Below are 12,773 nucleotides of genomic sequence, written 5' to 3' on the forward strand. Positions count from 1 at the left end.
GAAAAATACGGTAATAGTAAAGAGCCAGCAGAGGATGATACTGCGGCCGCGCCTGTACTTAGTTCGTATGTACCAATGGTTTATATGTTAGTACTTACGCTATTTCTACGGCGCAGTGCGCCTGCGCATGATTTTATTCCCTGCAGTAACATATTGGTTTTATTATACCTATACAAGTGTTTTAATATTTATATATACACATTGTACACTATTCTAGCAGGCATGCATTCAATAAAAACACCCATTAGGACTACATAGGTTTCTCTACCTCTTTGTGAGATCTGTTATTATATGTACTATGTTTAGATTGGTAGTCATATAGGGCTGAGATTCTCCAACCTCACATCTCCTAGTTTATGAGACAGTATTTGTTTCTCATTTATATAATTTTGATGGTTTATGGCAATAAAACGTCAGTCGCACATCGTGCCCGCACTGTGTTTTTATCTCATATATGTAATTGACATTAATAGGGTTTATTTTACCCAACTAAATTACCTCTATGAGCACCTTTTCTTGGTGCCCACCAGATCATTGCTGAAAATTTTAAGTAAGCTAACTTTTTAGTGCTTACACTATATTCCATTTATAACTAAATAGTATAACGTGCTGATCTTCATCTTAAAGAAATTATCAATATGTAAAGCCTTCATTGAGGCCATTAGGACTGAGGCTTTTAAGGCAGTAAATCCACCTCGTCTCTTCTTGTAGGAGAATTCTATCCAGATCTCCTCTACGTGCTCCTAGAGTATTTTTACACAGACACCAGAATTGTAAGCATCTTTGATCGCCATTATGGAAAGCCCTGAGATGTCTTGATATTGTCGTATCAGACTTCGTATTGATTCTACTTAAATGTTGACAGATTTGCAGTCGGAATTCTTGGGATGTTTTGCCCACATACAATTTGGAACATGGGCAACGTACAATATAGATGATGCCCATTGTTTGACAATTAATGAATTCTCTAATTTCATATTTTCTGCCATCCAGGGGATTTACAAACACATAGCCCTGTGGTGATATATAGAAGAGGTGATGGTTTAAAAAGTATTAGAGACACACACACGGAGGATGCGTTTATCCCAGTCACCCCCCCCGTTGGGATTTCAAGACATGTTCAATGCCCATGAATGTAATTACGGAGATACGGCCTGTCTGGAAATGTCTGGCCACGGGGGTGTCCCTGTCGTTCCGTATGTCTCCAATGTGTTCGCCCATTCGTTTACGTAGTTCTCAGTGGGCTTTTCCTACGTAACGCTTGCCGCACTCGCAGGTGATAAGATAGATAACCCCCGTTGTGCGGTAGTTGATAAAATCCTGTATGTGGTACATATTACCCGCAGGATATATCTGGAGGGTTTCACAGTTACGACCTAGGATCTCCATAATTTTGGTCGCGGCTGAGTCGAAGGTGCCTATGACTCGTATAGGCTTCTTTGAGTCTTTTTTGGGGCCCAAGGTCAAATGTAAAAGTGTACTACGTGACTGGCCGCGTGCCCTGTCATAGGCCTTCCTAAGGACATTATCCGGGTAGCCCCGTTCACGAAGCCGCTTCCTAAGGTCATCTGACTGGCGTTTAAATTCCCCTAGGTTGGAACAGTTGCGCCTTAGCCTCAAAAACTGCAAACAGTATCCCCCGTTTCAGTGGGGTGGGGTGGCAACTATCCCACCTGAGCAGGGAGTTTGACGTTGACTTACGGTAGATGGTAGTCTGCAGACCCCCACTATCATCTCTAGATATGCATATGTCTAGAAAGGTGAGGTGTTTCCACACTATTGTGGAGGTGAACCTGAGGCTGATAGAGTTATGATTGAGTTCATCAACCCACCTACCGAAATCACCCTCTGATCCGCTCCACAGAATTAAAATAGTATCTATGTAGCGGGACCAGAGGGCGATATATTCAGAGTACCAGCCTGGTGTGTCCCTGAAGATGACCGTCTCCTCCCACCAGCCCAGGAGCAAGTTTGCGTAAGATGGTGCACACGAACTACCCATAGCGGTGCCCCTGAGCTGGTGATACAGTCAGGTCCATAAATATTGGGACATTTACACAATTCTAACATTTTTGGCTCTATACACCACCACAATGGATTTGAAATAAAACAAAAAGATGTGCTTTAACTGCAGACTGTCAGTTTTAATTTGAGGGTATTTACATCCAAATCAGGTGAATGGTGTAGGAATTACAACAGTTTGCATATATGCCTCCCACTTGTTAAGGGACCAAAAGTAATAGGACAATTGGCTTCTCAGCTGTTCCATGGCCAGGTGTGTGTTATTCCCTCATTATACCATTTACAATGAGCAGATAAAAGGTCAAGAGTTCATTTCAAGTGTGCTATTTGCATTTGGAATCTGTTGCTGTCAACTCAAGATGAGATTCAAAGAGCTGTCACTATCAGTGAAGCAAGCCATCATTAGGCTGAAAAACAAAAAACAAAACAACCCCATCAGAGATAGCAAAAACATTAGGCGTGGCCAAAACAACTGTTTGGAACATTCTTAAAAAGAAGGAACACATCGGTGAGCTCAGCAACACCAAAAGACCCGGAAGACCACGTAAAACAAGTGGTGGTGGATGACCGAAAAATTATTTTCCTGGTGAAGAAAACACCCTTCACAACAGTTGGCCAGTTCAAAAACACTCTCTAGGAGGTAGGTGTATGTGTGTCAAAGTCAACAATCAAGAGAAGACTTCACCAGAGTGAATACAGAGGGTTCATAACAAGATGTAAATCATTGGTGAGCCTCAAAAACAGGAAGGCCAGATTAGAGTTTGCCAAAGGACATCTAAAAAAGCCTTCACAGTTCTGGAACAACATCCTATGGACAGATGAGACCAAGATCAACTTGTACCAGAGTGATGAGAAGAGTATGGAGAAGGAAACAAATTGCTCATGATCCTAAGCATACCACCTCATCAGTGAAGCATGGTGGTGGTAGTGTAATGGCGTGGGCATGTATGGCTGTCAATGAAACTGGTCCTCTTGTATTTATTGATGATGTGACTGCTGACAAAAGCAGCAGGATGAATTCTGAAGTATTTCGGGCAATATTATCTGCTCATATTCATCCAAATGCTTCAGAACTCATTGGACGACGCCTCACAGTGCAGATGGACAATAACCCAAAGCATGCTGCAAAAGCAACCAAAGAGTTTTTTAAGGGAAAGAAGTGGAATGTTATGCAATGACCAAGTTAATCACTTGACCTGAATCCGATTTGAGCCTGCATTTCACTTGCTGAAGACAAAACTGAAGAGAAAATGTCCCAAGAACAAGCAGCAACTGAAGACCGTTGCAGTAAAGGCCTGGCAGAGCATCAATCACCAGGGATGAAACCTAGCATCTGGTGATGTCTATGCGTTCCAGACTTCAGGCTGTAATTGACTGAAAAGGATTTGCAACCAAGTTTTAAAAAGTGAAAGTTTGATTTATGATTATTATTCTGTCCCATTACTATTCGTCCCTTAACAAGTGGGAGGCACATATGCAAACTGTTGTAATTCCTATACCGGTCACCTGATTTGGATGTAAATTAATGCTAAATTAAAGCTGACAATCTGCAGTTAAAGCACATCTTGTTCATTTCATTTCAAATCTATTGTGGTGGTGTATAGAGTGAAAAATGTTAGAATTGTGTCGATGTCCCAATATTTATTGACCCGACTGTAAATTAAGTAAATACACCCACAAAACTGGCTGTATCAGACTGCACTTTCAGACAAATAACAGAAGCTAGGATTACTGGAATTACTCTTGTTTTAAATAATGCAAACAACCTAAAATTTGTAGTAATAGATCACCCCCCAATTAGAATCCCCAATTAGTGTAGCAAAGTGCAATAGCTCCTATTACCCAGGCTTTACACTATCCTATTGGTTCCTGCTATCTCCCTACAGTGTGGATAATGCCTCCCTATCCTTTCCCAACACTATGAATAATCTTTCCCTGAACAGCTCAATCGTTTTTTTGGTGAATACAGTCTTTTCTAAACACTGTCCCTAGTGCCTGTATTATACGACCAACATACATATAGGTCTCTCAGGAGGTGACCACATTATTGTTTAAACCGAAAATTTTCAAGGGTCTCTAGGACCATCTGTGGCCCTTATTCCTCACTGACTGATTATTAAAACTTATACTTTTATTATATCACATTTAAAATTTGTCCTGTTGTATCAGGAGAACACACCATTAAAAAACATGTAGGGAAGCAGGAGGTAGATTTTAGTTCAAGATCTGGGGGAGACAAAGGGGAAGAAAATAGAGACGCTATTAATTCAATACACAGCTAAGACAAAGCCTAGCTAGACAAAGAAGTAGAGACAGGAGGGATACCTGAGAAGTATCAGGCACCTCCAGAGCAAGCTGTGTAATGACGGAAATGTATGTACATGAACGTACTTGAAAGTGTGAAACACAGAACCCCTACTCCAGATCCTGAGGAATTTTAATGGTGTGTTCTCCTGATACAACAGGACAAATTTTAAATGTGATATAATAAAAGTATAAGTTTTAATAATCAGTCAGTGAGGAATAAGGGCCACAGATGGTCCTAGAGACCCTTGAAAATTTTTAGTGCCTGTATTGTCTCTCCCTGCACTAAGTTCACTGTAAAATTGGGGAGACTGGGCAGGAGGAAGCTTTTTATAGGCCTGTGACATCCCAGTGGCTGGCCTGAATAGCTGTCTGCACGGCATTATGGGTGCTCCCTCGTTCCCAGGATTCTTACTTCTTCGTTCTAACAAGTGCAATAGTAGTACATGTGTGTAGTAGTAAGTGTGTAGCAGAAAAAAATGTGATTCGTTACCACGTAGCGCGAGGAAATTCAACTTCGGGACAAATAACATTTTTCCAGAAATTTGGAACGAATTCCACTTTGTCAACTTCGATTTGCTAATTTTTAGTGTCAGCATACAGCTGACACTAGCTGCTGATTGTTCAGGAACAGAGCCACCACCCTCAGATACAGCAAGGGGACACACCAGGGGACACAGATGAGGGGAGGGGACACAGGCGGGCACAGTTCGAGCCAACAGGGGCACAGTCTGAGGCAGGGTGGGCATAAATTGGACAGGCGGGCACAAATCTGGATACACAAAGCAGGGCATGGAGCAGCTAGTGCCTGATTTCAGGCTCTCTGATCTGCAGAGTGCAGATCAAAGCCTAAAACCGGATTGCTTGGATAAGTACCGTATATACTCTAGTATAAGACGAGTTTTTGGGCACATATTTTTGTGCTCAAAAAGCCCCCTCGTCTTATACTCGAGTCTATCTTACTTTGTCTTTGCTCCGGTAATAGCAGGCAGTGCGGGGGGCGGCGCTCACTCACTGACGTCACGCGCCTGCGCCGCCTAGTGGGAGCAGGCGTGTGACGTCAGTGAGTGAGCGCCGCTCCCCGCACTGCCTGCTATTACCGGAGCAACGATAAAGTAAGATATCCAAAGAATACTGATAAAGAATACTGATAAATATACTGCTTATACTTTATACTTTATAAATATACTGCTGTGAGCATCGGGGAGGGGGATCTGTGGATGGCACTGTAGGGGGATCTGTGGATGGCAGTGCCATCCACAGATCCCCCTACAGTGCCATCGACAGATCCCCCTCCCCTAAACAGTGCCATCCTGGCACTGTTTAGGGGAGGGGGGAATCTGTGGATGGCACTGTTTAGGGGGGATCTGTGGATGGCACTGTTTAGGGGGGAGATCTGTGGATGGCTCCCTGTATTTAATGCAGAGTGTGTGTGTATATAATGCACACACTCTGCATTAAATACAGGGAGTCAGAGTCAGACTCCCATCAATCTGAGTCACCCTCTTGCAGATGTGTGTATATAATGTAGAGTGTGTGCATTATATACACATACACTCTGCATTATAGCTGCATTTCCCACCCTAGTCTTATACTCGAGTCACTAATTTTTCCCATTTTTTTGGGTAAAATTAGGGGCCTCGGCTTATACTCGGGTCGGCTTATAATCGAGTATATACGGTAAAAGCATTCCAAAGTTATTACCACATAAAGTGACACATGTCAGATTTTCAAAAATAGGCTCTGTCAGGAAGGTGAAAGGGGTTAAAATGTGGCTTATCAGGTATATTTATGTTTATTTATATACATTGCTAGAAAACATGAATATAATTCATATAAGCTTTTTAAGTAATTTTTTTTTATATTATTCAAGCATAGTCAGTGTTAATATTGGATGCAAACAGGCCTCATCTAGCCAACCATACAAGCTGTGTTAGGAATACTCACCAACACCAGTTATGGCCTTCACTCTCTGCGTCTTTCCTAACTTAATGGCAATCTTTTTGAGCAGGGTCTCTATATCTGAGCAAGGTCCATCCAGCTCATACTGTGCCACATATCTGAGAAAAACACAATCGCAAATATCATCAGCAATCATGTAATAAATAAAAAACTATCTGGACTCTCAGCTGCAATTTCTCATGCAGTGCACTGTACAATTAAAGGGTTTGTGCCAAGTTAAAAAATAGGGGATAACTAGCAGATCACTGGGGGTCTGAACGATGGGATCCCCACCGATCACGAAAAAACGGGGGTCTTGTTGCCCTTTTCTGGTGAAAAGGCAGATTATACATGCGCACTACTGCTCATTCTCTATGAGAGCTTTGGAAATAACCGAGCACTGTAGTCAGACATTTCCGGCGGTCCCATAGAGAATTAATGGAGCAGCAGTGTACATGCATCACCCAACGCTCCACCGAACGAAATGGGGCCCCAGAACGGAATGGGGCCACTGATCTCATGATCGGTGGGGATCCCAGCGGTCAGATCCCCCAGAGATCAGCTGGTTATCCCCTATCCTATGCATAGGGTACAACTTTTAAACTTTGCAAAACCCCTTTACTAACTTTGAACTGAATATTGTTTTCCTTTATTGGTTATTGCTACTCTCTATAAAACAATAAAATAAAGAATAAAAAAGAGGTATACAGATGCATAACAACCCAACAGAGTTCTAAAAGACTCAAGGGCACATTTATTAAGACCGGCGTTTTAGACGCCGGTCTTAATAAACCTCTAAGCTGGCAGTGGATCCGCTGAAGTTATGAAGAGGCACCGGTCTCTAAATAACTTGGGCAGATACTCTGCCAGTTCTAAATGTAAGACAGCTTCCCTGTAGTAGAAACTCCAAAAATGTGATCCCATTTTGGAAATTACGGGATAAGGCGATAGTTTTGTTGGTACTATTTTATGGTATGATTTTTGGTTGTTCTATATTACACTTTTTGTTAGGCAAGGTAACAAAAAATAGCTGTTTTGCCACAGTTTTTATTTTTTTATTTATTTACAATGTTCATCTGATCATGTGGTATTTTTATAAAGCAGGTTGTTATGGATGCGACTAACATATGTATACTCCTTTTGGTTGTTTGTTTCATGTTTTAGTGTCTGCATATTCTGAGAGCCATAGTTTTTTATTTTTTTGGGCGATTGTCTTAGGTAAGGTCTAATTTTTTGCGGTATGAGATGACGGTTTGATTAGTACTATTTTAGGGTTCATAAGACTTTGATCAGTTGGTATTACACTTGTTGTGATGTAAGGTGACAAACAATGCCTTTTTTTGACACTTTTTACTTAATTTGTTTATGGTGTTCAAATGAGGGGTTAGGTCATGTGGTTTATAGAGCAGATCGTTATGGACGTGGCAATACCTAATATGTATACTTTTTTATTTTATTTAAGGTTTACACAATATAATTTTTGAAACAAAAAGAAAATCATGTTTTAGTGTCTCCATAGTCTGAGAGCCATAGTTTTATTTATTTTTTATGGACGATTGTCTTAGGTAGGAAATAATTTTTGCGGGATGAGATGACGGTTTGAGTGGTATGATTTTGGGGTGCTTATGACTTTTTGATCGCTTGCTATTACACTTTTTGTGATGCAAGGTGACAAAAAAATTGCTTTTTAACACAGTTTTTTTTTACCATGTTCACCTGAGTGGTTAAGTCATGTGATATTTTTATAGAGCAGGTTGTTACGGATGTGGCAATACCTAATATGTATACTTTTTGTAATATATGAAAAAAATAGTAGGGCACACCTACAATTGGATACACATAGGAGATTTGATATAAATTTATTCAAACATTTGTGTATAACAACACATAAAATTCAATTAAATATTCGCATGCTGTAACGTCACATATAAAATAAATAAATAAGATTGCTAAAATACACACAACCACATACTGAATCGAGTAGTCCTAAAAGGAAGGATCCTTCAACTGTGTATTTGTCCGTAGTATAATGCTCATATAGCAAGTCTGATTTCTCAGAACATGCGGAGCAAAGTTCCCAGAATACTTTTGATGTAATCAAATGAGGGTAAGTAGTTTTATCACTTGTGTTTCTTTTGTTTGGTTCACTTTCTATGCATGCATTGATTCGGCATTAATTTGTCTACTCACGGTTATGCCGGCTGTGTTGTGGTTTAGTGTGGCGTCCCACGTGTTTTCCGCTTGCAGGCAGCGGTGTAGCTTCCTGAGTGTGGATCCAGGGATCTTCAGTGATCAATTGCAGGAGTGCCGTAGTTGAAAGTTTGTAAGTAGAAATTGCTGCCAGGTGCTCGAGTCAAGTGGCAGACTAGTTTTTACTCCGGCAATCAGTCTTTGATTTCTCCTGCCAATTATTTTTGATACCGATCCCTCTCCTTACAGTTGGTTTGAAGCGCTTCAATATTCCGGCTGTATGCTCAGTCTCATGGGATCCTCTTTCACCAAACGCGTTTCGGAGATGGCTACGACTCCTTCCTCAGTGGCTAGTGTTCCCATGTGACTGGTCGTCTTTTATATCCAATTGTCCAGATGTGAATTGATTCAGGTATATTCAAATTATGAAGTGGAGTTTTCTGGATACTCATAATACCATTGTAGCAACCATATTTATATCTATAGTTGCGATGTAAAAATTGAAAGGTTGAGTGCGATTCATAGACTATGCATAGATAAACACATTCATCATTATTTACTATCACTAGCTATCTTGCAGCAGACTTACGTTATTCCTGCGTTTTTTTTGTGAAAAAAACAAACAAACAATCATAATATTCTCCATGCGACTTTCTTTATATAACATGGCATTAAATGGATGTATGTTTGTCTACCCCCGTATTCAATCGTGTTGTATATTTTATCCAATTTGGAGTCAATAGACCATACAGGGAGTATCGATTTGTATCAACCTCTTGTTCCAAATAATTTTAACCCTTGCAAATAAAGTTGCCTTTTACTGCATGTGCCCATACAGGTAATTTTTCAGCGTTTTTTTGCCAGTATTGTTATTCTCTACATATTTTTTTTGAACAATCGCTAAAATTAACAGGCAGAGGGTAACGTAAAATGTATGGAACATATGATTTAACCCCTTAGGGACACAGCCTTTTTACACCTTAGGACCAGGCCATTTTTTGAAAATCTGACCAGTGTCACTTTAAGTGATGATAACTTTAAAACGCTTTGACTTATCCAGGCCATTCTGAGATTGTTTTTTCGTCACATATTGTACTTGATGACACTGGTAAAATAAAGTTAAAAAAAATTATTTTTTTTGCATAAAAAAATGTCAAATTTACCAAAAATTGGGAAAAATTAGCAAATTTCAAAGTTTCAGTTTCTCTACTTCTGTAATACATAGTAATACCCTTAAAAATTGTGATGACTTTACATTCCCCATATGTCTACTTCATGTTTGAATTATTTTGGGAATGATATTTTATTTTTTGGGGATGTTACAAGGCTTAGAAGTTTAGAAGCAAATCTTGAAATTTTTCAGAAATTTACAAAAACCCAATTTTTAGGGACCACTACAGCTCTGAAGTCACTTTGCGAGGCTTACATAATAGAAACCACCCAAAAATGACCCCATTCTATAAACTACACCCCTCAAGGTATTCAAAACTGATTTTACAAACTTTGTTAACCCTTTAGGTGTTGCACAAGAGTCATTGGCAAATGGGGATGAAATTTGAGAATTTCATTTTATTGCCTAATTTTCCATTTTAACCAATTTTTTCCACTAACAAAGCAAGGGTTAACAGCCAAACAAGACTGTATCTTTATTGCCCTGACTCTGCCGTTTACAGAAACACCCCATATGTGGCCGTAAACTACTGTACGGCCACACAGCGGGGCGTAGAGTGAAAGGTGCGCCGTTTGGTTTTTGGAAGGCAGGTTTTGCTGGACTGGTTTTTTGACACCATGTCCCATTTGAAGCCCGCTGATGCACCCCTAGAGTAGAAACTCCATAAAAGTGACCCCATCTAAGAAACTACACCCCTCAAGGTATTCAAAACTGATTTTACAAACTTTGTTAACCCTTTAGGTGTTGCACAAGAGTTATTGGCAAATGGGGATGAAATTTGAGAATTTCATTTTTTTGCCTAATTTTCCATTTTAACCCATTTTTTCCACTAACAAAGCAAGGGTTAACAGCCAAACAAGACTGTATCTTTATTGCCCTGACTCTGCCGTTTACAGAAACACGCCATATGTGGCCGTAAACTACTGTACGGCCACACAGCGGGGCGTAGAGTGAAAGGTGCGCCGTTTGGTTTTTGGAAGGCATGTTTTGCTGGACAGTTTTTTTGACACCATGTCCCATTTGAAGCCCCCCTGATGCACCCCTAGAGTAGAAACTCCATAAAAGTGACCCCATCTAAGAAACTACACCCCTCAAGGTATACAAAACTGATTTTACAAACTTTGTTAACCCTTTAGGTGTTGCACAAGATTTAATGGAAAATAGAGATACAATTTCAAAATTTCACTTTTTTGGCAGATTTTCCATTTTAATATTTTTTTTCCAGTTACAAAGCAAGGGTTAACAGCCAAACAAAACTCGTTATTTATGGCCCTGATTCTGTAGTTTACAGAAACACCCCATATGTGGTCGTAAACCGCTGTACGGGCACACGGCAGGGCACAGAAGGAAAGGAATGCCATACGGTTTTTGGAAGGCAGATTTTGCTGGACTGTTTTTTTTTACACCATGTCCCATTTGAAGCCCCCTGATGCACCCCTAGAGTAGAAACTCCCAAAAAGTGACCCCATTTTAGAAACTACGGGATAGGGTGGCATTTTTTTTGGTACAAGTTTAGGGTACATATGATTTTTGGTTGCTCTATATTACACTTTTTGTGCGGCAAGGTAACAAGAAATTGCTTTTTTGGCACCGTTTTTTTTTTTTGTTATTTACACCATTCATCTGACAAGTTAGATCATGACGTAATTTTAAAGAGCAGGTTGTCACGGACGCGGTGATACCCAATATGTATACAATTTTTTTTATTTATGTACATTTTACACAATAATTTCATTTTTAAAACAAAAAAAATGTTTTAGTGTCTCCATAGTCTAAGAGCCATAGTTTTTTTTTAATTTTTGGGCGATTATCTTAAGTAGGGTCTCATTTTTTGTGGGATGAGATGACGGTTTGATTGGCACTATTTTGGGGTGCACATGACTTTTTGATTGCTTGCTATTACACTTTTTGTGACGGAAGATGACAAAAAATTGCTTTTTTTACACCGTTTTTATTTTAATTTTTTTACGGTGGTCATCTGAGGGGTTAGTGATATTTTTATAGAGCCGGTCAATACGGACGCGGCGATACCTAATATGTATACTTTTTTTTTTTTTATGTAAGTTTTACACAATGATTTCATTTTTGAAACAAAATAAATCATGTTTTAGTGTTTCCATAGTCTAAGAGCCATAACTTTTTCAGTTTTTGGGCGATTATCTTGGGTAGGGTATGATTTTTGCGGGATGAGATAACGGTTTGATTGTTACAATTTTGGCGTAGATGCGACTTTTTTGATCACTTTTATTACCTTTTTTGGGAAGTAAGGTGGGCAAAATTCCAATTTCATCATAGTTTTTAATTTTTTATTTTTATGGCGTTCACCGTTCGGGTAAAGTAACATGACCGTTTTATAGATCAGGTCGTTACGGACGCGGCGATACCAAACATGTGTAGGGAATTTTATTTTTTTCATTTTTAATCAGTGATAAATGTGTTTTTTGATTTTTACTTTATTTTTCACTTTTTTCACTTTTTTTTTGACCCAGACCCACTTGGTTCTTGAAGATCCAGTGGGTCTGATGTCTGCATAATACAGTACAGTACAATATATATTGCACTGTACTATATTTTACTTACACTGAACAGATCTATGCTTTCAGCACAGATCTGTTCAGCACCATGGACAGCAGGACGCCTGAGCAGGCGTCCTGTTGCCATGGGAACCTTCCCCGTCTGCTCAGTAGTGGCCAGAACTGCGCAGACGGGGAAGGGTAAGGACGGGGCTCTGGGGGGGCTGCCTGGGAGCGCTCTCCCTCTCCATTCGGGGGACTGCAAAGGCACAGCAGCCCCCCGATCGGAGAGGGAGGGAGCTCCCTCTTACTGTTAACCTTTTCCATACAGCGGTCCGTACGGACCGCTGTATGGAAAGGGTTAAACGGCTGACATCGCATCACCGATGTCAGCCATTTATACCAGGGTGCCAGCAATGTGCTGGCACCCTGGTATAACCCACTAGACGCCAACGATTACGCAATGGGAGGCGGGCGGGGGATCGCGATCCCGCCTACCGCACCGCCCGCCTCCCGCACCGCCCGCAACCCTCCCCCTGCACCTCCCACCGGGCAAAAATCACTAAGGGGTGCAGGGGGGAGGGATACATTTATATTTTACCAATGCAAAAGTTTCTGATCCCCGCAGTCAG

The 12,773-nt window shown here is 40.4% G+C and overlaps 1 protein-coding gene across 2 annotated transcripts in view; it reads right to left on the reverse strand.

The window, feature by feature from the left end:
- MTG1 (mitochondrial ribosome associated GTPase 1) overlaps window positions 1–12,773 on the reverse strand; it is a 356,260-nt gene that overhangs the window by 14,830 nt on the left and 328,657 nt on the right. For both annotated transcript variants that reach the window (XM_044296242.1, XM_044296244.1), the window contains exon 10: window positions 6,274–6,386. In XM_044296242.1, coding sequence (XP_044152177.1) covers window positions 6,274–6,386 — 113 coding nt within the window. The remainder of the gene's footprint in view (window positions 1–6,273; window positions 6,387–12,773) is intronic.

Source organism: Bufo gargarizans, chromosome 6 (genome assembly GCF_014858855.1).
Source record: "Bufo gargarizans isolate SCDJY-AF-19 chromosome 6, ASM1485885v1, whole genome shotgun sequence".
Classification (NCBI taxonomy): Eukaryota; Metazoa; Chordata; class Amphibia; order Anura; family Bufonidae; genus Bufo; species Bufo gargarizans.